General features: G+C 36.2%; 7 protein-coding genes across 7 annotated transcripts; 6 read left to right on the plus strand and 1 right to left on the minus strand.

The window, feature by feature from the left end:
• Positions 1–438: 438 nt before the first annotated feature.
• Positions 439–3,996, plus strand: LOC120775092 (synaptic vesicle glycoprotein 2B). The gene is made up of 11 exons (XM_040105093.1): positions 439–668; positions 751–1,035; positions 1,816–1,978; positions 2,047–2,225; positions 2,379–2,560; positions 2,671–2,918; positions 2,999–3,170; positions 3,236–3,347; positions 3,407–3,566; positions 3,626–3,753; positions 3,829–3,996. Exons 1-11 carry the CDS (start codon positions 635–637, stop codon positions 3,882–3,884), a joined length of 1,719 nt encoding a protein of 572 aa, XP_039961027.1. The 5' UTR covers positions 439–634; the 3' UTR covers positions 3,885–3,996.
• A 1,043-nt stretch (positions 3,997–5,039) lies between these two features.
• Positions 5,040–6,553, plus strand: LOC120775093 (ubiquitin-like modifier-activating enzyme 5). Its single transcript, XM_040105094.1, has 2 exons — positions 5,040–5,416; positions 5,498–6,553. Exons 1-2 carry the CDS (start codon positions 5,160–5,162, stop codon positions 6,417–6,419), a joined length of 1,179 nt encoding a protein of 392 aa, XP_039961028.1. The 5' UTR covers positions 5,040–5,159; the 3' UTR covers positions 6,420–6,553.
• Positions 6,554–6,828: 275 nt separating this feature from the next.
• LOC120773434 (signal peptidase complex subunit 2) lies at positions 6,829–7,954 on the plus strand. Its single transcript, XM_040102315.1, has 2 exons — positions 6,829–6,994; positions 7,148–7,954. The coding sequence occupies exons 1-2, from the start codon at positions 6,953–6,955 to the stop codon at positions 7,685–7,687; spliced, it is 582 nt and encodes a 193-aa protein (XP_039958249.1). The 5' UTR covers positions 6,829–6,952; the 3' UTR covers positions 7,688–7,954.
• Positions 7,955–8,036: 82 nt separating this feature from the next.
• Positions 8,037–9,758, plus strand: LOC120773433 (probable tubulin beta chain CG32396). Its single transcript, XM_040102314.1, has 2 exons — positions 8,037–8,335; positions 8,400–9,758. The coding sequence occupies exons 1-2, from the start codon at positions 8,279–8,281 to the stop codon at positions 9,690–9,692; spliced, it is 1,350 nt and encodes a 449-aa protein (XP_039958248.1). The 5' UTR covers positions 8,037–8,278; the 3' UTR covers positions 9,693–9,758.
• LOC120773435 (selenoprotein BthD-like) lies at positions 9,753–10,953 on the minus strand. Its single transcript, XM_040102316.1, has 2 exons — positions 10,845–10,953; positions 9,753–10,738 (listed from the first exon to the last, which is right to left on the minus strand). The coding sequence occupies exons 1-2, from the start codon at positions 10,884–10,886 to the stop codon at positions 10,274–10,276; spliced, it is 507 nt and encodes a 168-aa protein (XP_039958250.1). The 5' UTR covers positions 10,887–10,953; the 3' UTR covers positions 9,753–10,273.
• A 149-nt stretch (positions 10,954–11,102) lies between these two features.
• Positions 11,103–14,652, plus strand: LOC120773436. The gene is made up of 3 exons (XM_040102317.1): positions 11,103–11,622; positions 11,690–11,805; positions 12,057–14,652. Exons 1-3 carry the CDS (start codon positions 11,441–11,443, stop codon positions 14,420–14,422), a joined length of 2,664 nt encoding a protein of 887 aa, XP_039958251.1. The 5' UTR covers positions 11,103–11,440; the 3' UTR covers positions 14,423–14,652.
• A 113-nt stretch (positions 14,653–14,765) lies between these two features.
• Positions 14,766–15,566, plus strand: LOC120773616 (hsc70-interacting protein 1-like). The gene has a single exon (XM_040102615.1). The coding sequence runs from the start codon at positions 14,766–14,768 to the stop codon at positions 15,564–15,566; it is 801 nt and encodes a 266-aa protein (XP_039958549.1).
• Positions 15,567–19,784: the final 4,218 nt, after the last annotated feature.

A 19,784-nucleotide genomic window follows, 5' to 3' on the forward strand; every position in this document is an offset into this window, starting at 1 on the left:
CTGCGTAAGCGAATGTTCTAAGCCTTTTGTTTATTTACTTTCCGCCATTTCTTTTTTAATATTTTGTAAATATTGACAGCAGTATTGTTTCTCTTAAAAACACCTGTTACATTCGTGGCAGGAAGCTTATCACGACTTGTTCAAAATTGAACATGTTCATTGCAACAAAAGGACGGAATTCAGCAATATATTTATACACTTTTATATATTTTAGAAATATTAAATAAGATAACTACGTAATAAAAGTTGGTGGCTTTCCCACATCACTTTAAATACATATTTACATGCCAACATACATAAGTATATACGGGCAACCGTCACTCAGATAAACGCTGTTGCTAATCTTGATAATATTACTCTACAAAACAAATATAATTTAACTAATTAAGTAGAACAAAAATATCAACAACAACGGCATTGTAAGGAGTACAAAAGATGCTACTGGGTGTAAGATCACCTCAGACAAGCCAATTCCCTTGGCAAATGACAAACGCGGCAATTCGAAGCGTGGCTAAACAAAAGTGAACAGCTGGAAAAATATACAGATCGTGTTTATTAAAAGTAAAGAAAAAATTAATGTTATCAAAAATATTTTAATACGCGTGTGAATAAAAAACGAAACATATTAAAAGAAATGGCCGCAGAAACGACAACAGACAAAGCGCCTGGTAAATAATATGCAATGATAGCGCCCGCCCTTCTTTGTGCGCACTTGTTCAATTTGATTTCGTAATGGAAATTTTTCTACAGCCGACAATGACACACCGCCAAATCGAACGCTCCCAAGCGTGTTGCAAAGCTCTGAAAAGCAAGCAGAATCAGAGCAAAAAAAGGATGTGCCAGCGGATTTCGAGACAGCTATGGAAGCAGCGGGTTTTGGTACGTTCAATATTTTGCTATTGATCTGCGCGTGTCCCGCTGCTATAGCCACGGTGTCCGAGACGTCGACTATGTCTTTCATACTGCCGAGTGCTGAATGTGATCTCAAGCTAACGCTGCTTCATAAAGGACTGCTAAATGCCATCACCTATGCAGGTAATAATAAATACACGTAGTTTTAAGCGGTCTGAAATATTAGAGCTCAATGAGTTAGTACATCTTCATTTTTTATATATTATATAATGGAACTCTCAGATCCGACCACGTTAGCATATCGCTTTCAAACAAACAGACCGGTCAAAAGCAAGTTCTCATAATAAAAAGTTTTTCATTTAACAAAATATCTTTACGAAATTCGGCATAGATTATTCGGATAGTGCAAGGCAATGTAATTCGCTTCTGTAAGCCGAAGTTAACTTTTTTTGATTTGTAATTTTTTCTTATTTCTTTAATTGACTTTAAATAGAACAGCTGTTTTTGCAATATTATTTTTTTGTTTACTTATTAATAAAAAATATTTGCGAGTGAATCATCTGGCCACTTTGTTTCGTAAGGTGTCAAATTTCAAAGGTTGTATTTATATTTATAAACAAACAATTATTTTCACTACTGAATATTGAATTAAGCAGATTTAATTATATTTTTTAAGCAACATTCTATATATTATTAACAATGCGACAAACAATTTTTTAATAGCTTGGAATTTTAATTTCACTGCCCACAGTAGTAGTTTAAATATGGAAAACTGTTATTGCTATTAGCTGAAGGGTTGAAAATATTTTTGACATTAATTCCATAAAACCAAAGCAAATATAGGAATACGTTAAAAATTATTTTTTATAACATTTTAGTCATAAAAAGTTATTTTTTTTTTTAATTGTTAACCATTATTATTTATGATCACACAATAGCATAATTTATTAAAATATTCAACAGGCATGATCAGTTCGGCGGTGCTGTGGGGTTATTTGGCTGACACGAAGGGACGCAAAAAACTACTCATTCTAGGTTATCTAAGTAATCTTATACCAGGATTAGGTGCAGTTAGCAGTCAAAATGTCATACAACTGATGATCTTCAAATTCATAGCCGGTTTTATGTAATTGCATTTCATAGTATTCATTTTTTTGTATGTATTTTAAGTTGACGAATTTTTATCTTCCGCAGTATGTGTGGTCCATTCGCGATACTTATGAGTTACTTGACTGAATTGCATGGCAAGAAATTTCGTTCGCGCATAGTTATGCTTATGGGCCTAATGTTTTCGGTGGGCAACATATTACTGCCAATAATTGCTTTAACGGTATTACCCAAACATTGGGATTTCGAATTGCTGGGTTTGCAGTGTAAGTGGAACCTTTTCATAATTATTTGTTTTTTCACAATTTTTATGAATTTAATTCAGTTTTCAAAGATCTATTATTTTCATGTTTTACATAACCTCTTTTGCTGCATTTTTGCTTCTTAACATTTCGTAATAATTTCATTATTGTTCGCAGTTCATTCCTGGCAAGTGTTTTTGGCAATCACCATGACACCCAATCTACTTGGCGGTATTTTGCTCAATTTCTTCCCCGAAAGTCCGAAGTTTTTAATGTCACAAGGTCGCAATGCGGAAGCTATGCGTGCTTTTCAGCGAATCTACGCGCTCAATCATTGGAAGCCACGTGAAGATTTTCCGGTAAGGCAACACTCCATCAATGCGTACTCATATTAGTTTATTATTGCTTTTATAACAACAATAAATGTTAACAAAAATGCCAATTTTTAATTAAATTTCATTTTTAATAGATCAAAGAACTCATGAATGAACTGCCTAGTGCAGAAAAGGAGAGCGATGCTTCGACTGTGAGCATAGCTACGATTGAAAGTTCGATTCCAAAGGAGAAGCAGGTCATGTCCTCTAACGAGCACGTAAAAGAGAAAAAGCCCAAAATCACCTTGCGTCAAGGTTGGGAACAGTTACGTCCGCTTCTATCAAAACCTTATCTTGGCCTCTCCGCTCGTGTTTATCTTATGAATTTCGCTATTTTGTTTGGGTAAGCTTTGCTTTTACAAAATTATTAATGGCTTACATATATTAACATATTTTAACTATTATAAATTATTTATTATTTAGCCAAAATACTTTGCGTTTGTGGATTCCCCAAATGTTTGCTTCTATTGAGGAATATGAACAGATGCATGGCAGTGCTGGTTCTAGCATGTGTACCATTTTGGAGTACAGTGTTAACAAGACGCAACTGTTGAAAAGTGATTTTGCAGATTTAGAAACGGCAAAATGTGAAGTTGTGAGTTATAGAAAAAAATTAGTTGTTAATATATTTATTAGAATTAAATCCCAATTATTTTATAGGTTATTACAGCCGCCTCCTTTACCAACAATATAACGGTAGCAGTAGCCAGTTTCGTTGGCTACTTTTTAGCTGGTTTCATTGTTAATCGAATTGGCAGTAGAATAATGCTTAGTAAGTGCCAAATCACCACAACAAAAAATGAACAATACTTTATATATTTTTTTCAATAGCAATTGGTGCCACGGCAGCAGGTCTTTGTGGTGTTGGTCTTTATTTCTCAGTATCCTCTTTGAGTACATCAATTGTTGCTGCAATATCAGTGACAATGGGAAGCATATCATCCATGTCCATTCTTAGCTCATCGGTCGATCTATTTCCGACATCGTTGAGGTAAGTTTTATAACAAATTTATTTATTTCTCAAAAACATATTTATTTTTCGTTTTATAGAACAATGGTTGTCTCTTTGGCTATGATGATTGGACGCGTTGGATCTATATTGGGCAATATATTGTTTCCCATTTTCATGTCATTTGGCTGTGTGCCACCATTCATTATGCTCACGTTCGTTATGTGGTGTAAGTTGCAATGAAATTTTCGGAAATATAACGCACATTTTGATTATAAAACTAAAACACTTTTTTCAATTTCAGCGGCCGCAATTATGTCAGCATTTTTACCAAATACCAGGAAGGTGGTTATGAAATAGATGTGTGGGAATTTTTATATGTCCAAATGTGTAACTAACATAATATTAGATTATGAGGGATTATTTATTCTATTATTAAGACTATTCAATATTTTATTGTGAAAAATATATTGTTATTTACAAATAAATAATAAACTAGACAATAATTGAGTTTTTGTGTTAAACATGTTACAACATAATTAACTTTTACATAATAATTATATACAAGTAGTAGCTTATTCCCACAATTATAGCCCTTTGTGACAAAACAGCTTAGGTTTCTACAGTCCGAGATTTAAATATTTTATATAAAAAAACCAACAGATATTTAGAATCACTACAAATAAGAGAGAACGTAAATATTTGCTAAGCAAGCTTATTACTTGAGTGTACTTATCTCTACTGTGAAGAAAAAGTAAAAACCCAATCATATAATTATATTAATATATACATATATGTACATACATACGTGTATGAATATGTAAACAAATACTTGCAGACTGTAAAACCACAGAAGATAAACATTTCTATTTATTTGTCAGATTAGGTTGTGGAAATGCATGCATCTAATGCACTCGTTATCGAATTTCACAAGCAAAATAAATGTAGGAGCTTCTACTAGACATGCCTCTTATAACCATAAAAATCGGAAATTTATAAGAATGAAATTTATACTGAACTCACATTTCCATACAAAAGCAATATATACACACAACGAAATTGAAACTTCATACTTTGTGCCAAAAAACGAAATAAAAATATTTTTGCTTGTAGAAAATTTTGGCGAAATTTGTTTCAAAATTCGCTCAATGAAATTCAACCAACTATGCTGTCTTCATGATTTCCAATTGACGTTTCCTTTTCCGTATACTTTTCACACACACACGTTAACATTTTACTTCCTCCTTTTCATTCTTGTATACACACTGTATACCGCTCACCAGTATAAATTTAAAGTCTAAATATGAATAATACTTATTTAATAAGTTATGGGTGAAATCTTATACGATATTTCTTCCTATGCACGAAACCACATTTCCGTTATATTACGTTTCCATAATTTTCTTATTGCTTTCGCACCTGCTTTGTTGCTTTGTTTACAATTATTATTGGAAATTGGCAGCTCTTTTATAACAACAAAAAACAACAGCTGCTCTATTTGACAGTAGTAAATGCAGTTTGTCAAGTTTGGTAAAGTCCTCCCAATAGTGAAAGTGACACGCAAACAAATTCTTATCATAGAGCTCTGCCATTAAAATACCACAAAAATAAAGTTAAGTTCAATAGTAAGTTCTAATGTCGGCCCTCGATGAATTACAGGCGAAAATCGCCGAACTGAAAAATGAATTGGAGCAACAGAAAAGCGCGACACGCGCAGCACGAGAACGAATTGATAAAATGTCTGCAGAAGTAGTGGACTCCAATCCTTATAGTCGTCTTATGGCGCTACAACGTATGGGAATTGTTAAGGAGTATGAGCGCATACGTGAAAAAACAGTGGCTGTGGTCGGGATTGGTGGTGTTGGTAGCGTAACAGCTGATATGTTAACAAGGTTAGCGATAACTGTGCGTAGAGCACACACATCTGTTAACATTATAAACAAAATAATTTCTCTATTTTAATAATCTACCAGGTGTGGCATCGGCAAATTAATACTTTTTGACTATGACAAAGTGGAACTGGCAAATATGAATCGGTTATTTTTTACACCTGACCAGGCTGGTTTGTCCAAAGTGGAAGCAGCTGCGCGCACCTTAAGCTTTATTAATCCTGATGTGCGGATCGAAACTCACAACTATAACATAACTACCGTGGAATCATTCGATAAATTCTTGAATACTATATCTCACGGTGGTATACAACCCGATACACCTGTTGATTTAGTGTTAAGTTGTGTTGACAATTTTGAGGCTCGCATGGCTATCAACACTGCATGTAATGAGCTAGGTTTGAATTGGTTCGAATCAGGTGTATCTGAGAATGCTGTTTCCGGACATATACAATTTATACGTCCCGGTGAAACGGCATGTTTTGGTTGTGCCCCACCATTAGTTGTTGCAGAAAATATTGACGAGAAAACATTGAAACGTGAAGGAGTGTGTGCTGCTTCCCTACCTACCACTATGGGTATAACCGCCGGTATGTTGGTGCAGAATACACTCAAATATTTGCTCAATTTCGGGGAAGTGTCCGATTACTTGGGTTATAATGCAATGAATGATTTCTTTCCACGTATGAGTCTGAAACCGAATACTCAATGTGATGACCGGCACTGTCAAGAACGTCAAAAAGAATACCAAGCTCGTCCAAAAGTGGTAGCAGAAGAGAGTGCTCTAGAGGATGATACGCCATTGCACGAAACAAATGAATGGGGCATTGAGCTAGTCGATGATTCTCCACCCGTCGCAGAAGCAACTGAAGCAAGCAAAGAAGTTGCAACGGGTCTACGTTTAGCATATGAGGCACCAGAAACTACCACGGAAAGCGTGCCTACAGTTGCCGCTGCTGCTAATGTGGATTTAGATGATTTATTTGCTCAAATGAAGGCATTATAAGAAAAGTGATACAACTGCTATTTATTCCAATAATTAAGGTTAAACCATATTGCATTATTTTTTTATAGTTACTGCTTTGATAATGATAGTGTTCTAAGCGATAAATAAAATAAAAAAAACTGTTTTGAAAATGCTATTTTTGTATTAATTTTTTTTATAAAATTTTGTATTTTTATTAAATTTTATTTTTTTTATTTCCATTTATTTATTTTATTATTATTTTGTTAAATTTAATATTTTTTTTAATAAATTTTTTTTTTATTACATTTAATTTTTAAATATATTTTATTTATTTATTTAATTGTAGTTTTAACGAATTTTTTAAATAGTAGTTTTAAGGGAATGCAACCCTATATATAATTGCATGATTTATGGTAAGGAACATATCCACAGCAAACTCACTGAACACCCCGTACGCAATCTGTCAAGCGGCAAATTATTTGTTGTCGTGTACCGAAAGTAATTTGTGATCGCGTTGTTAAATATTTTTTCACATTTCAACTTTACTGTTTCAACCAAGTTCTAATTTTATAATGACTAATAAAAAAGAAGAAAAGCCCCAACTGGAAATTGAGGTGAGTCTAAAGTTGAAACCCGTTTTTCGTGGCGGTGCCGATTGTAACTCGAAAGCCGCTTTATGTTATTTTTTGTACACGTCAACTCCCAGACAAGCGACATACAACGGCACAAATCAATCATTAAAATTATATTTTCGATTTTCATCACAGGTTGTAAAAATAAACAAATGGGATGGATCTGCTGTGAAACATGCACTAGATGATGCAGTGAAGAATTGTCTATTATGCGATCGTCCACAATTAAAGGAACAATTCGGTTTGATCAACACCCGGCTAGTGTTGTGCGCACTGGCCGTAGGTGTTGCAGTTCTAGCGCATGGTTGGGATTACACACACCCTTTCCCAGAATCTCGCCCAGTCTTGCTTTTTAGCGTAATTGCCTATTTCGCGCTAATGGGAATTCTCACACTTCATACAACATTCCGCGAAAAAGGTACTTTTGCGGTTGCAATCCAAAAGAATGGTAATAATGGACCACGAACCTGGGAAGCTAGCTCCGATATGAAGAAATACGATGACAAGTACATACTCACTTTTACTGTAACGGACACCAAAGGTGTGCGTGAAGTAAGCAGCACTAAATCATGTGCCAATTTTATTGACGCCAATGGTGTTGTGTTGGATAACTTGGTTGCAAATGAAGTCAATCGTTTGTTTAACTCCTTGTCAGCTGGGAAAAAGGATGAGTAGCTAGCTCTGTCGGGTGAAGTACGAGTATAATAACATATTTAAATTATAGTACACACAATGAAAAAGGCAATAATGTCGATGATGATGGCGACGAAAAAGTTGAACGAGTTCGTGAAGGCGTTATGGATGTAGCTGATTTAGAGTTGCAGCCATTGTGTGTATAATAACAAAATAAATGTATATCGTTTTACATTAGTAATTGAATATTTCCAAATAATTTGTAAGCCTTTGAATGCATTTCGCCAATAATCATTTTGTCCAAAAATAGAGGTGGCTGTTTTAAATGTTTATATTTTTAGATATTCATGAAAGTTATGTAAGTATTTGGATTTTTATAAAACTTAAGTAAGATAAAGCGTAACAAAAGTATCGACATTTACTCGCTAATATTGAATATTTTAGACCTTCCAGTAAAGAAAAGAAATCGATTTCTTAGCAACACATTGAAAATGTTAGAAATATACATTCGAAAAACAATTTTGGTGAAATATAAAATGCACATAAAATAAATTTTGAAAAAACTATCGAAAAAACATACATATTCACAAAATTGCCTGTAAATAAATTTGAAGTTCCATAAAGGGTTTGAAAATGCGCGAAATTATTACTATCCAAATAGGAGCCAGCGGAAATTCTATAGGAGATGCTGTAAGCTAAAGAATTTCTGTAATTGACGCAGGCATTATAAATTAAATTAGTCTTTTATCACCAGTTCTGGCATGTGATCTCTCACGAGCATGGAGTAGACTACGCATCGGGACGCTTCCAGGGCACTAGCGCTTTACAATTGGAACGCATCAACGTCTTCTTCAATGCCACCGCGAGTAAACGATTCTATGCACGCGCCATTTGTGTGGATACTGAGGCGACTACTATTGAAAACCTACACAAGCGCTCCTCATTGTACAGGCCTGAGAATTTCGTAGCAGGCACTGACAGCGCAGGGAACAACTTTGCTCGAGGTTATCACACAGACGGTGCGGAAATTCTGGACGCTGTTCTAAACTCAATACGGCGTGAAGCAGAATCTGTGGACTCATTGCAAGGATTCCAAATCCTACACTCTATAGGGGGTGGCACTGGTTCCGGTTTAACAGCGCTCGTCATGAATGCACTTGTGGATGAATATCCCGATAATCTTATTTCGAATTATGTCTCGATACCTTCACCTCAAATGTCACAAGTAGTGGTTGAACCTTATAATGCCTTGCTGAGTATGCCGTCGCTAATTCATAATTCCCATTTAACATTCTGCCTCGACAATGAGGCGCTTTTCCAAATAGTTTCGCGAAATTTGAAAATGGCTGTCAGCGGTTATGAACACATCAATCATATTGTGGCACTTACCATGTCAGGCATAACCACTTGCTTGCGGTTTCCAGGTCAACTTAACGCTGGACTTCGTAAGCTCTACGTCAACATGGTACCATTTCCACAATTACATTTCCTCATTCCTGGTTTTGCCCCACTTGTTAGTTGCAAGCAAAAAGAGTTTTCCCAGGGTACTGTCGCCGAGTTGGTACAGCAAATCTTCTCATCCAACAATTTATTATGTGCTGTTGATTTGCGTCATGGAAAGCTTTTAACTGCAGCTGGTATTTTTCGTGGCCGCATGTCTCCTCGCGAGGTTGATCAATTAATGACAAATGTACGTAACAAGAATTTGAGTAGCTTCGTAGAATGGATACCCAATAACATAAAGACCGCTATATGTGATATACCACCAAGAGGACTTAAGATGTCAGCAACTTTCATTGGCAACACTTCAGCAATATATAAGCTCTTGCAACGTATTTTGGATGGCAGCGGTATAATGTTGAGGCGCAAAGCCCATTTACATTGGTATACGGGGGAGGGTATGGAAGAGCAAGAGTTCATAGATGCGCAACATGATCTGCAAGATACGCTCGATTTATATAAACAGAGCGGCGAAGACATTCCGGAAGGTGAAAATGTGGAGGCCAATTCTTGTGCACAATGCAATGACACTAACGATCTAAAGTGAGAAACAAATAAGTAGAGTAGACACCAAGCTTTTTGAACAAAGATATTTTATTTTCAAAACTTTATACTTTTTTTACAAGAATAAAAAAATGTCATTCATTTTAGTTGTTTTAACAATTGTTTAATTACTGCTTATTAATGCGAATAACAATCAGTGACCGAGGGGCAGAGAGATCGGGGGCAATTTCTCAGTACTGCCCGTTTATCGCAACAATTTTTTCAACAATTAATAGAATATCTTAAATCCCCCACCGGACAGTCTCTCTCTATCCTTCGTTATATAGATTAGGATGTAGTCAACTTAACTTATAGTACTGCATTTAAGTAATAATGAAAGTCAGCAACAAATAACTTAGTTTAACAAAATTATATGCGTACATTTGAAGTATTTGCTCGAAATGAAACGTTTCCCAATTTACTGCAATAGCATTTACATTATATTTTAAATATTTTTCTTCTTCATATTTTAATTTCATCAAACGTTATGAGCAAAAAAACATCATACCGTTTAGCTTCTCTATTAGAGATTTTACCAAACGATAGTCATAAATGCTACGTTGTTTTCAAAAATTAAAACATTTTTTATATAGAACGTTTCCGCTTATTACCAGATTTAGTACTCTCTTTTTGCTCAGTCTGATCTTTAGGAGCGTCATTCTCACCTTCCTTGTCCTTGACCGCATTTAAGCCCAAAACTCGGCTTGCCGCCTCAGTTAACTCATTAATAGGTGGAAATTTTTGTGCTCGCGGTTTCCTATTTAATCCTGACCATATTTCTTGTCGTTCTTCGGTAGGACTTGTGGCAATAGATATCTCGAATGAACCTCGCCGTGGTGGACGTTCGACATTCATAAGCAATTGAAGTTCTACATCTGGCTTTAATGCACGCAGTTGTTCAAGCAGATCAGCATGAACTTGAAGAGCCCGGCGGCGAAATACGTTTCAGGATCGGCAATGTTCTATATACAAAACTGGAAGATTAGCATCTAATACTGGATCTTCCGTTTTTAAAACCTTGGATTTTGTTACAGCACTGCCTGTGGTCAACTGCAATTAAAGTGTTATAGAATAAATCAATTCATCACCACTTATAACGAATTCATGGCTTTGAGATTTTCATTACACTTTTTATATAGTATAAATAAATACATACCACAGGTTGATTTTGGGCTTTACGTTTACGTTTCGGAGCCATTTTATAGTGTTTGTTTCAAAAACATGTCTTTACTGTTTTGCGCGGTAGTTTTTATTCAAAGTGGATTGTTCAACTTCAGTCTCCAATTTGCAGATATATAATGATAATCGATGGAAAAATTATCGATACCAAATTGTAGACTTTGTTTTTAGTACACATGCATATATATTACTTTAAATATAAAACTGTTGACAAAAGTAATAATAGCAGTTATGAATAACTAAAAGGGACAGAATTCATATTCAAGATTCAATTATCGTTTTAAAAGTTTGATAACACGAAAAGATTGGGGCGCGTGAACTTTGAAGAACGGTACGCCAAGTTGAGGCTGGCAGTATTGGTTATTTTTCGCTTGTAATAGAATATCAACCCTGCGCCATTAATCAAAAAAGAAGTTTCGCGATAACATTTTACCGACTAATTAAAGTAAAGAAATTTTCCAATTATAAGAAATACAGAAAATAAACGTGATTTTATTGTTCTTAACACAAAACGCCATCAGCATAATTGTTTAGAAACACTTTGGCAATCTTATTAGACAAAAATACGCAAAAATGGCTATGCCTAATTTGTCTCATGCCGACTTGGAAAAGTTGAAGTTTTTCATAAATTTCGTGTCTGAAAATCCAACTGTTCTTAATTTGCCGCAACTACAGTTTGTAAAAGAATTTTTGGAGAAATTTGGAGGTAAAGTACCGACGGGAGAATTTAAGATGCCTACTGGTGCTGCTGGAGGGTAAGTTATATTAGAATAACCTCCATTTGAAAGAAAAAAAATGGTAAAAAATTGATTCGATTTATAGAAAATGCCCATTTGGTGGGGACGCAGCCGGTGGTAGTGGCATGAATGTTGACGAGTCAGAGGAATCCGAATTGGAAGAATCGGAACCAGAGTCGGAGGTGGAATTGGACATGGAAGGTAAGTTTTTAGAATTATGGGTTGGTAAATACATTATACAAGGTTATGTTTCATGTAGTAGTTGATTACTTTGCCAAAGGAATTTTTTTATATTATTAAAGTAGCTTTGCGAATTTCTGTACAGAGGCGTGTCAGGAAAATTATAGGGTCAACACTATATTAATTTCTTGTAGGTAGAAAACTTTTTAATTATAATATTACTTATCGAGTTATGCCTGACACGGCTCTTGTATACGCACTTTTGCTTTCAGCCAAAACAAAACATAAACGGAAAAAGCAGAAGAGCGGACCGGATTTGGCGGATAGATCTATTATTGGCGATAATTTCATCAATACGAGTACAGTTTATCTCGAGGAAACTAAAGTAATTAGAAAACAAGAGCCTATAAAAACTGAACGAGAAAACTCTGATTGTGAAGAAAACAATATCGAGGAGTATGAGTGTCAAGTTGAAGCTATTTATGACACTGATGAAAGGGATAATATTGGGGAGGAGGATCCTATCAAAACTAATGCTGCGCCAGTTGCGTTGAAATTCGAGATAGATAGTGATTGCGAAAATGAAGATTTACAGGATGAGAACTATAAAGGCGAAGACGTTAGCTATAGCGATGAGTCTTCCGAAATTGTTCTTCCTCGAATAAAAACACGTAGTTGTAGACGTAAATTACAGAGCAAGAAAGAAAAGCGTTATACAAAGAACCGGCATTTTTACACAGAATTGAAACCCGAAAAAAAAGTTAGAAAACCTAAACCGGTTAATTGCAATGGAAAGTGCAAAAAACAGTGTAGTAAAATTGATGAGGATCAGCGGATGAAATTGTGTAAAGAGTTCTGGTCACTGGGATTCGTCGAACGAAAAAACTATTTACTGTCATGTGTAGAGAAAAAACCGCTTGGAAAAATGCGCATAATAAAGAGAGTAAAAGAAGCACGCCAGCACACGAATCACTATTTCATGCCTTCCAGTGACGGTGAACGTGTAAGGGTGTGCTTAGGTTTCTTTTTGAAAACACTTGTCATAAGTGGTTACTTGGTAAAGGATGCGCTAGAGCACAACGACGGTAAAGGACATTATACCGGTATAGATTTGCGTGGCGGCAGCGGCGAGGGGCGGCGTTTAAAAACTGAAATAGCAAAACAGAGGCGTGATAATTCGGTGGAGGATCCGGTTTCTACTGAAGATAATTCGGTAACTGAAGAGACTAGTGAACAGATGGAAGATTTTGCCGCAAAGCAGGTGGCTACAAATAATGCGGACCTACTGCATCAAAAAACTAATAAACAAACTGAAGAAAATGAACCAGTACAAGAGAAGACAACTGATGAAAGTACAATAGAAAAGACTTCCTCATTAGCTGCACAGGAAAACAACAGCGCTGAAACTGAGGTAGTGCCAGCGGGACATACTGAAGCCGTAACCTCATCTATACAGAAAACTAAGTCCAAAGCTTATAATCGAAAAGGTATCTCTATAAAGAAAGATCGTGTGCCACAACCAGTCAATTGCGCCGAATCATGTCGATTTAAATGTCACACAAAATTCACCGAAGAGCAACGTTGCCTACTATGCGCAGCATTTTGGCGTTTGAGTTATAAAAGGCGTAAAGACTTTGTGCTATCACGGGTTGAAGTGCATGAAAACACCAGTACGACTGCAGCAGAGCACCGAAAGACAAATCGTGTACGTGTATACACCAATCGGTATTTTCTACGTGGCGAACGCGGTGAAAATGTACGGGTCTGTTCACGTTTCTTCAATACAACGCTCTGCATCGGCAGTCACTTTCTCGCCAATGCTCAGAAGAATGTCGATAAGCAAACCGGTGCCTATGCTGGCGAAGACCGGAGGGGGCGTAATGGTAAAAAGAATAAATTTCCAGAGGAACTTATTGCCGGTGTGCGCGAACATATCAACAGCTATCCAACATGGGTGCCGCACAAAAACTACAAAACACGCTTTCTGCACAGTTCATTGAACATAATGAAAATGTATGCCGAGTATAAAGAGGATTGTGAACGCCAAAATAAAATTGCGCTCAGTCCCAGCTATTTTCGTAGGGTGTTCCATAAGGATTTCAAGTTGGCTTTTTTGCAACCTACTTCCAAGCATGCGCACAAAGTAAGCTCACAGCGAAAATGCATTGAGACCGTTAAAACTGACACTACCAAGAACATCACCAATGCAAATGTTGATCCTTCATTGGCGACTGAAAGCACGCTTATCAAGGTAAACGCAGCGCCTATAACGAAAAAACTCAATCCGAATATTTCCGCATTCACCGGTGAAGAGGGCGGCTTTTGGACGCAACTGACGCCAAATGCAACTGAAACCATGCGGTTCTTGCAGCAGCGCTATGCGCCACAAGCGACTACGCCTGTTATTGTGCCCACAATATATCATCACCAACAGCAACTGTCAGCACAGCAACCTCCACCACCAACAACGCAAATGCAACCACAGCAACAGCAACAACAACAACAGTTGCCACCCACACTTATGCCTACATCTGCCTATCAGCTGCTACCACAAGCCGCCGGCTATGTACACCAGCCGCACATCATGAACGCCGGCTACGAAAGCGAAGAGCGAGCACAAAATTTTCATATGCTTTAAAGTATGAAAAACATTTAGTTATAAGTAAGAATATAAGTTGTATAATATTAAGTAATTTAATATAAATTTAAGAGTTCAGTCATATAAAGGGAACTTTACTTTAAGCAAACTGGGAATTTTTATTTTACATATTCGGTATATTTTGCCTATATATGTATATCTATTGATAAGTGTAATAAGAATTAGCTACAATTATGAAATAAACAGCTTGAGTTTAGCAAGGCCAAGCCGCCAAGTGTGTTTCTAGTATTGTCCATCCCACTATTAGTAGTCTGACGTATTCGCTTCCTTCCTTTATTTATTTATAGGTGTTATCGAAGCCGACACCGAAGCCGATCAGCCGATGGGTGACACGAATAAGACACCGACAGAGGAGGAAATTGATCAGGCAAGCGATTTGCGTTCACAAGCGGCCGCTGCTTATTCCGAACAGAAATTTGATGAAGCCATCGATCTATATACCAAAGCTATCGAGCTGAATCCCGGCAATGCCTTGTTCCATGCCAAGCGCGGTCAGGCATTTCTCAAACTAAAGAAGCCCAATGCTTGTATTCGTGACTGTGACAAAGCGTTGGAGTTGAATTGTGATTCAGCGGCGGCCTACAAGTTCCGCGGCCGTGCTCACCGTTTGTTGGGTAATTGGGAGAAATCTGCCAACGATTTGCGGCAAGCTTGCAAGTTAGATTTCGATGAGGAGGCAGACGAATGGTTGCGTGAAGTAACACCCAACGCCAAGAAACTCGAACAGCACCGTATTAAGCAGGAACGGAAGCGTGCCGAGCGCGAAAGCAAGAAGGCACAGCACAAGGCTCGTGCCCACGCTAAAGAACGTAAGCAACAGCAACAACAGCAGCCACAAGAGCAAAAACCAGCAAATGATATACGCTTCGATCCAGAGTTTTTGACCGCCCTTCAGGATAAAGAGTTTCAGCAGATGCTGATGGACATTGCAAAGAGTCCAGAGAATATTGAGAAGTACAAGAGCAATCCGAAATTCGCTAAAATCGCCGAGTTCGGCAACAAAATTGGTTTAGAAAATGTTGCCAAGATGTTCGAGGGCTTGAACAGAACACAAGCGCCACCTCCTAAACCAGAACCCAAAGCCGAGCCGAAACCACAAGATTTCGATGATAATTTAGATTAGAAACAACAATGTCTTTGACTGTTTAACTACTTAGCGCTGTGTCGCGCACTCTTCTGGTTTATTAATCAATCAATATGTTATAATATTAACTATAAGTTTTTCAATGGCGAAGGTGTGCGTCGTACTTTCAATGAAATCGGTGAAAGCAAAAATGTCTGGATTTGAGGTTATGCTCTGAGCATCACTTTGTAACATTAAGAATTCAAATATAAAATATTCCTTAAGTCGCTTTACCTATATGTTGAACAATGAAATTGTCAAAAAAATATTGAAATTTGTTTTAGTTTGTAATTTTGTAGTCTCTGAGACTCTCAAAGCATTTCAAAAGTTATTTATATATTTAAATTGTTCTAAATTATAAACTTGCACTAATTTGCCGTGAATTGCTATGTCTAAGCAGCCCGCCTAGGTTTATTAAATGACAGTAATTTATGTCACGCATTGCGAAAATGAATTCATAATTTTAAACAATAAAATCAACGAAAAAGTTAACCACTAGTGGCCATGTTTATATACATACATACACTCATACATATTTATTGTTTATGTGCAGCTAACGAAAGCTACAGATTTTTCATTTTGTAGGCAAAAGAAAAACAAAAAAAAAACTAATAAGCACTGCAAGCAATAAAGTCATACTGAATTATATTGCAAATATTAATAACAATATGTAATATTAGAAATAAAAATAAAGGAAAGCATGCATTAAAATTATAACGGGAAATTCTTACTTCACTTATTTCTTCGCTCTTATGGAAACTTTAAATCAGGCGAAAACTAGAGAGGCAAAACTCTTACATTAACATGGTTTTCGGATTTAAAAAATTGAATTTTTTTATTGTCTTATTAAATTTTACAACACCTCTCGAATATTGTCCTAAATTTTCAAATTGATTCGAGTAAAAGTTTCGGAGATACAGCCTTGAGAACTTGTGCGCTCGAGGGTAGCTTGGCTAAGTGCGCCGTCTTTAAACGCGTTTTTCTCGAAACTGCGTTTTTGAAGTTGGTTGGCAAGATTTCTCGAGAACTACTCAACCAATCTTCATGAAATTTTACACAGGTATTTGAGATACAATTCTTAAAGACTTGGACAAAGTATTTTTTTCGATTACAACTGTTTGAAAAAAAAAACAAAATGTCGAGAGATTTCCATTTTTTTGCAAAAATGTTTGCCAAAAATCCAATTTTCAGTTTTTTTCCTTTGTCCAAGTTCTAAGTTAAGTTTTAACAAAAAACACGTATTTATTCACTTTAGATGATCCTGTAAGGAGTTATCTTGCTAACACAGTCACATCGTTTTTCCGAGAGGTCACCGGAAATGGCGCCACAATAGCCGAGTTAAAATTTATTTTTTAAAAATTTCAGAATTTCCTTGTTAATAGTATATGTTTGTAACAATAAAAAATCTAATAAAATATTTCGATTATTATATGAAAAAAAAAATTGTTGAAAAAAGGCTGTTTTTTACCCGAGGAAACCCATGTAAACCCTTAATGTGAAAAGCCTGGTCAAAATTCATTTACTTTTTCAAAATGGCGGGTTTCAAAAAAAAAATATTGCTTTAAATTTAAAATCCAGATTAGCTTAAATCGAAATTATTATTAAAACTCTTATAAATCATATCATTTCGATTATTATCAGACAGATATATCATATCTGGGAAGGTCGTCTGCAAGTTTCAATTCGTTGATTCAGCCGTTTCGTAGAAAATTTCCTCATCGGCTTAGAAAATAAATTCGAACCAATTGTCATCGAAAAGAACTCATCCATAAGTAATCAGACAAAATACCACTTTTATGTTGCATTAAGAATGAATCGAAAATGGGCTCGCCTTTTCTTTTGCCTCTGCATACTTTCAGCACCTGTAAATCTAAAGATGTTTTGTAACACTTAAAACTAATTCTGACCGAGATGATAAGAATTCTGCCGAGTTGACACTCCTTGGCCTAATAAAAATCAGGGTCCGTTCCGGTTACGTAGACCCGACTGTCGCAGGAACGGTTAATCTGTCCCAGCAAGCGATAACTTGAGTCAAAATTGAAACTTCTTCGTATCCTTATTGTAGATGAGCATTTGGGGTTTAAATTAAAACAAGTAAGGAAGAGCTAAGTTCGAGTATAACCGAAAATTTCATACTCTTGCTACTTGTTAGAATTAAGGCCAGGGAAGTACCTTAAGTTGCAAAATTTTAACCAGAAGTTCGGAATCCAAGCAATTATATATATATATGTATATGTACATAAGTATGTACGATATGTACTTATATAACTCGTACACTGACCACCATAATTGGCATAAGGTTTTTAGAATAACGAAAATATTATTTATACTATAGGTACTGGAGTCCGCATATTCAGTACCTAGGCGTTTGAACAGTTTTGGTCATGGGATATCATACTTCAAAGGCACTAGTGGTGCAAAGTTTTGTCGCGTTATATTAATTACTTCTTGATTTGTATACCGGAAAGTGAGAGATTCAAAAGGACTGTAAAGTTGTGTTATATGGAATGTAGGCGTGGTTGTAGTCCGATTTCACCCATTTCCACACCGTGACACCTTCTTCTTTATAGCCGAGTTTACAACAACGCTCTAGTCGTTCTTTATTTTCGATGTTTTGCGCCAGTTGGAGATTCCAGGTGTTTTTCACCTGGTCTTTTCAAAGAAGTGGAGGTCTACCTCTTCCTCTGCTTCCCTCGGTGTCGAATACCTTCAGAGCTGGAGTGTTTTCGTCCATCCGGACAACATGACCTAGCCAGCGTAGCCGCAGTCTTTTATTTCGCTGAACTATGTCAATGTCGTCGTTTATCTCGTACAGCTCATCGTTCCATCGAATGCGATATTCGCCGTGGCCAATACGCAAAGGACCATAAATCTTTCGCAAAACCTTTCTCTCGAAAACTCGTAAGGCCGACTCATCAGACTGCACCATATAGCAGGACAGGAATAATGAGTGGCCTTTGTTCGTCGAGAGAGCCTAATCAGTCCGAAGTAGCACCTGATTTCGAGGCTGACATTGTGGTTGGTGTTAATGCTGGTTTCACACACTGTGACATAAGAATGTTAAAATAATTTTATCTAATAAATTTGAAATCGGTAGAGCAGGTCTCGAGGTATGTGATTTCACCTAAAAGAGGACGGTTCCACACCCTTTGTCCAATTTTGACCTCGGCTCTTATAAAGCTTTCTAATACTATCTTTGTGGTAAAATTTAAAGCTTTTGGAGTATTTGGTTATTGATTTATAGCGCTTTTAGTAGTTTTAAATAGTACCGTTATATGGCGAGTGAATGGGGTTATGATCCGAATTAATTCATTTCACACTGTCGGTAGGGGTTCTTATAGGATTTATCTTGAGCGAATTTGGTTATATTGACCTGAACGCTTTGAGAGATATGTACATTAAACCTATTAAAGGGCGAAAATTGTCGAAATCTGAACATAAATATGGAAGCCCCCAAATACCAAATATGTAGACCCTAGTGCAAAAGTCTGATTTTTTTCCGAAAATATCGATTAATATGTGAGATCTACATTGAATATATGGTCAGCGAGAATCCTTTTCTGATGTATAGGTTTCCTTCGTATAGGTTTTCGAAATCCCATTCTATTAGTTGGACCAGAATATGATTAGTTAATGGTTGAACTTGTCTTCTCAAATTTTTGCATCAATTTACCAATGAATTGTATCTTTGAGCTTCATTTCGTCGTTTCGATAGTCCTTCTATTGCATTTTTTAACTCCGTCAGCCCAAGCTCTACTTTATCAGTTCAAAGGTAAACAAACTCTTGGTCCACCCTTCATAAAGGATAACATATTCTCGCTTTCTTTGAGTGAAAGTTCATTGCCTTCGACTAGGGGTGTTTTGTTACGAAAGTGAGCTAGACAAAATTCATACAAAAACAGAAACAAATTTCACTTTTCCAGACAATAAAATACAATTGAATCAAACAATGAGTCAGAATAATTCAGCCTCCACATACTAGAACTATGTATGTACTTGCACTTACCGATGTATGTAAGTGCTCGTATTCGTGTGTCTGTTTACTCATTTCATTTACGTTTTTTGATTGAGTTACTCACTCAAAACGCTTGATTCAAAATCTATTAATAAGATTTGCATAAATTGTAAGCGATTCCATAAAGTTATGATGTATTAATATTAATAATTGCTTAGAACCTTCAAAATCTTGACTATTTGTAATCAGTGATCTCACGCTCC

The sequence above is a fragment of the Bactrocera tryoni genome, chromosome 4 (genome assembly GCF_016617805.1).
Source record: "Bactrocera tryoni isolate S06 chromosome 4, CSIRO_BtryS06_freeze2, whole genome shotgun sequence".
Taxonomy (NCBI): domain Eukaryota; kingdom Metazoa; phylum Arthropoda; class Insecta; order Diptera; family Tephritidae; genus Bactrocera; species Bactrocera tryoni.

Bases quoted from the DNA above. Each gene is read 5' to 3' on its own strand.
- LOC120773433 (XM_040102314.1), top strand. From the start codon at position 8,279: ATGCGCGAAATTATTACTATCCAAATAGGAGCCAGCGGAAATTCTATA. The intron at 8,336-8,399 runs GTAAGCTAAAGA...TTTTATCACCAG, and splicing joins GAAATTCTATAGGAGATGCT to TTCTGGCATGTGATCTCTCA.
- LOC120773436 (XM_040102317.1), top strand. From the start codon at position 11,441: ATGGCTATGCCTAATTTGTCTCATGCCGACTTGGAAAAGTTGAAGTTT. The intron at 11,623-11,689 runs GTAAGTTATATT...TTCGATTTATAG, and splicing joins CCTACTGGTGCTGCTGGAGG to AAAATGCCCATTTGGTGGGG. The intron at 11,806-12,056 runs GTAAGTTTTTAG...TTTTGCTTTCAG, and splicing joins GGTGGAATTGGACATGGAAG to CCAAAACAAAACATAAACGG.
- LOC120773616 (XM_040102615.1), top strand. From the start codon at position 14,766: ATGGGTGACACGAATAAGACACCGACAGAGGAGGAAATTGATCAGGCA.
- LOC120773434 (XM_040102315.1), top strand. From the start codon at position 6,953: ATGACTAATAAAAAAGAAGAAAAGCCCCAACTGGAAATTGAG. The intron at 6,995-7,147 runs GTGAGTCTAAAG...TTTTCATCACAG, and splicing joins AGCCCCAACTGGAAATTGAG to GTTGTAAAAATAAACAAATG.
- LOC120775092 (XM_040105093.1), top strand. From the start codon at position 635: ATGGCCGCAGAAACGACAACAGACAAAGCGCCTG. The intron at 3,171-3,235 runs GTGAGTTATAGA...ATTATTTTATAG, and splicing joins AAACGGCAAAATGTGAAGTT to GTTATTACAGCCGCCTCCTT. The intron at 3,754-3,828 runs GTAAGTTGCAAT...TTTCAATTTCAG, and splicing joins GCTCACGTTCGTTATGTGGT to CGGCCGCAATTATGTCAGCA.
- LOC120775093 (XM_040105094.1), top strand. From the start codon at position 5,160: ATGTCGGCCCTCGATGAATTACAGGCGAAAATCGCCGAACTGAAAAAT. The intron at 5,417-5,497 runs GTTAGCGATAAC...ATAATCTACCAG, and splicing joins ACAGCTGATATGTTAACAAG to GTGTGGCATCGGCAAATTAA.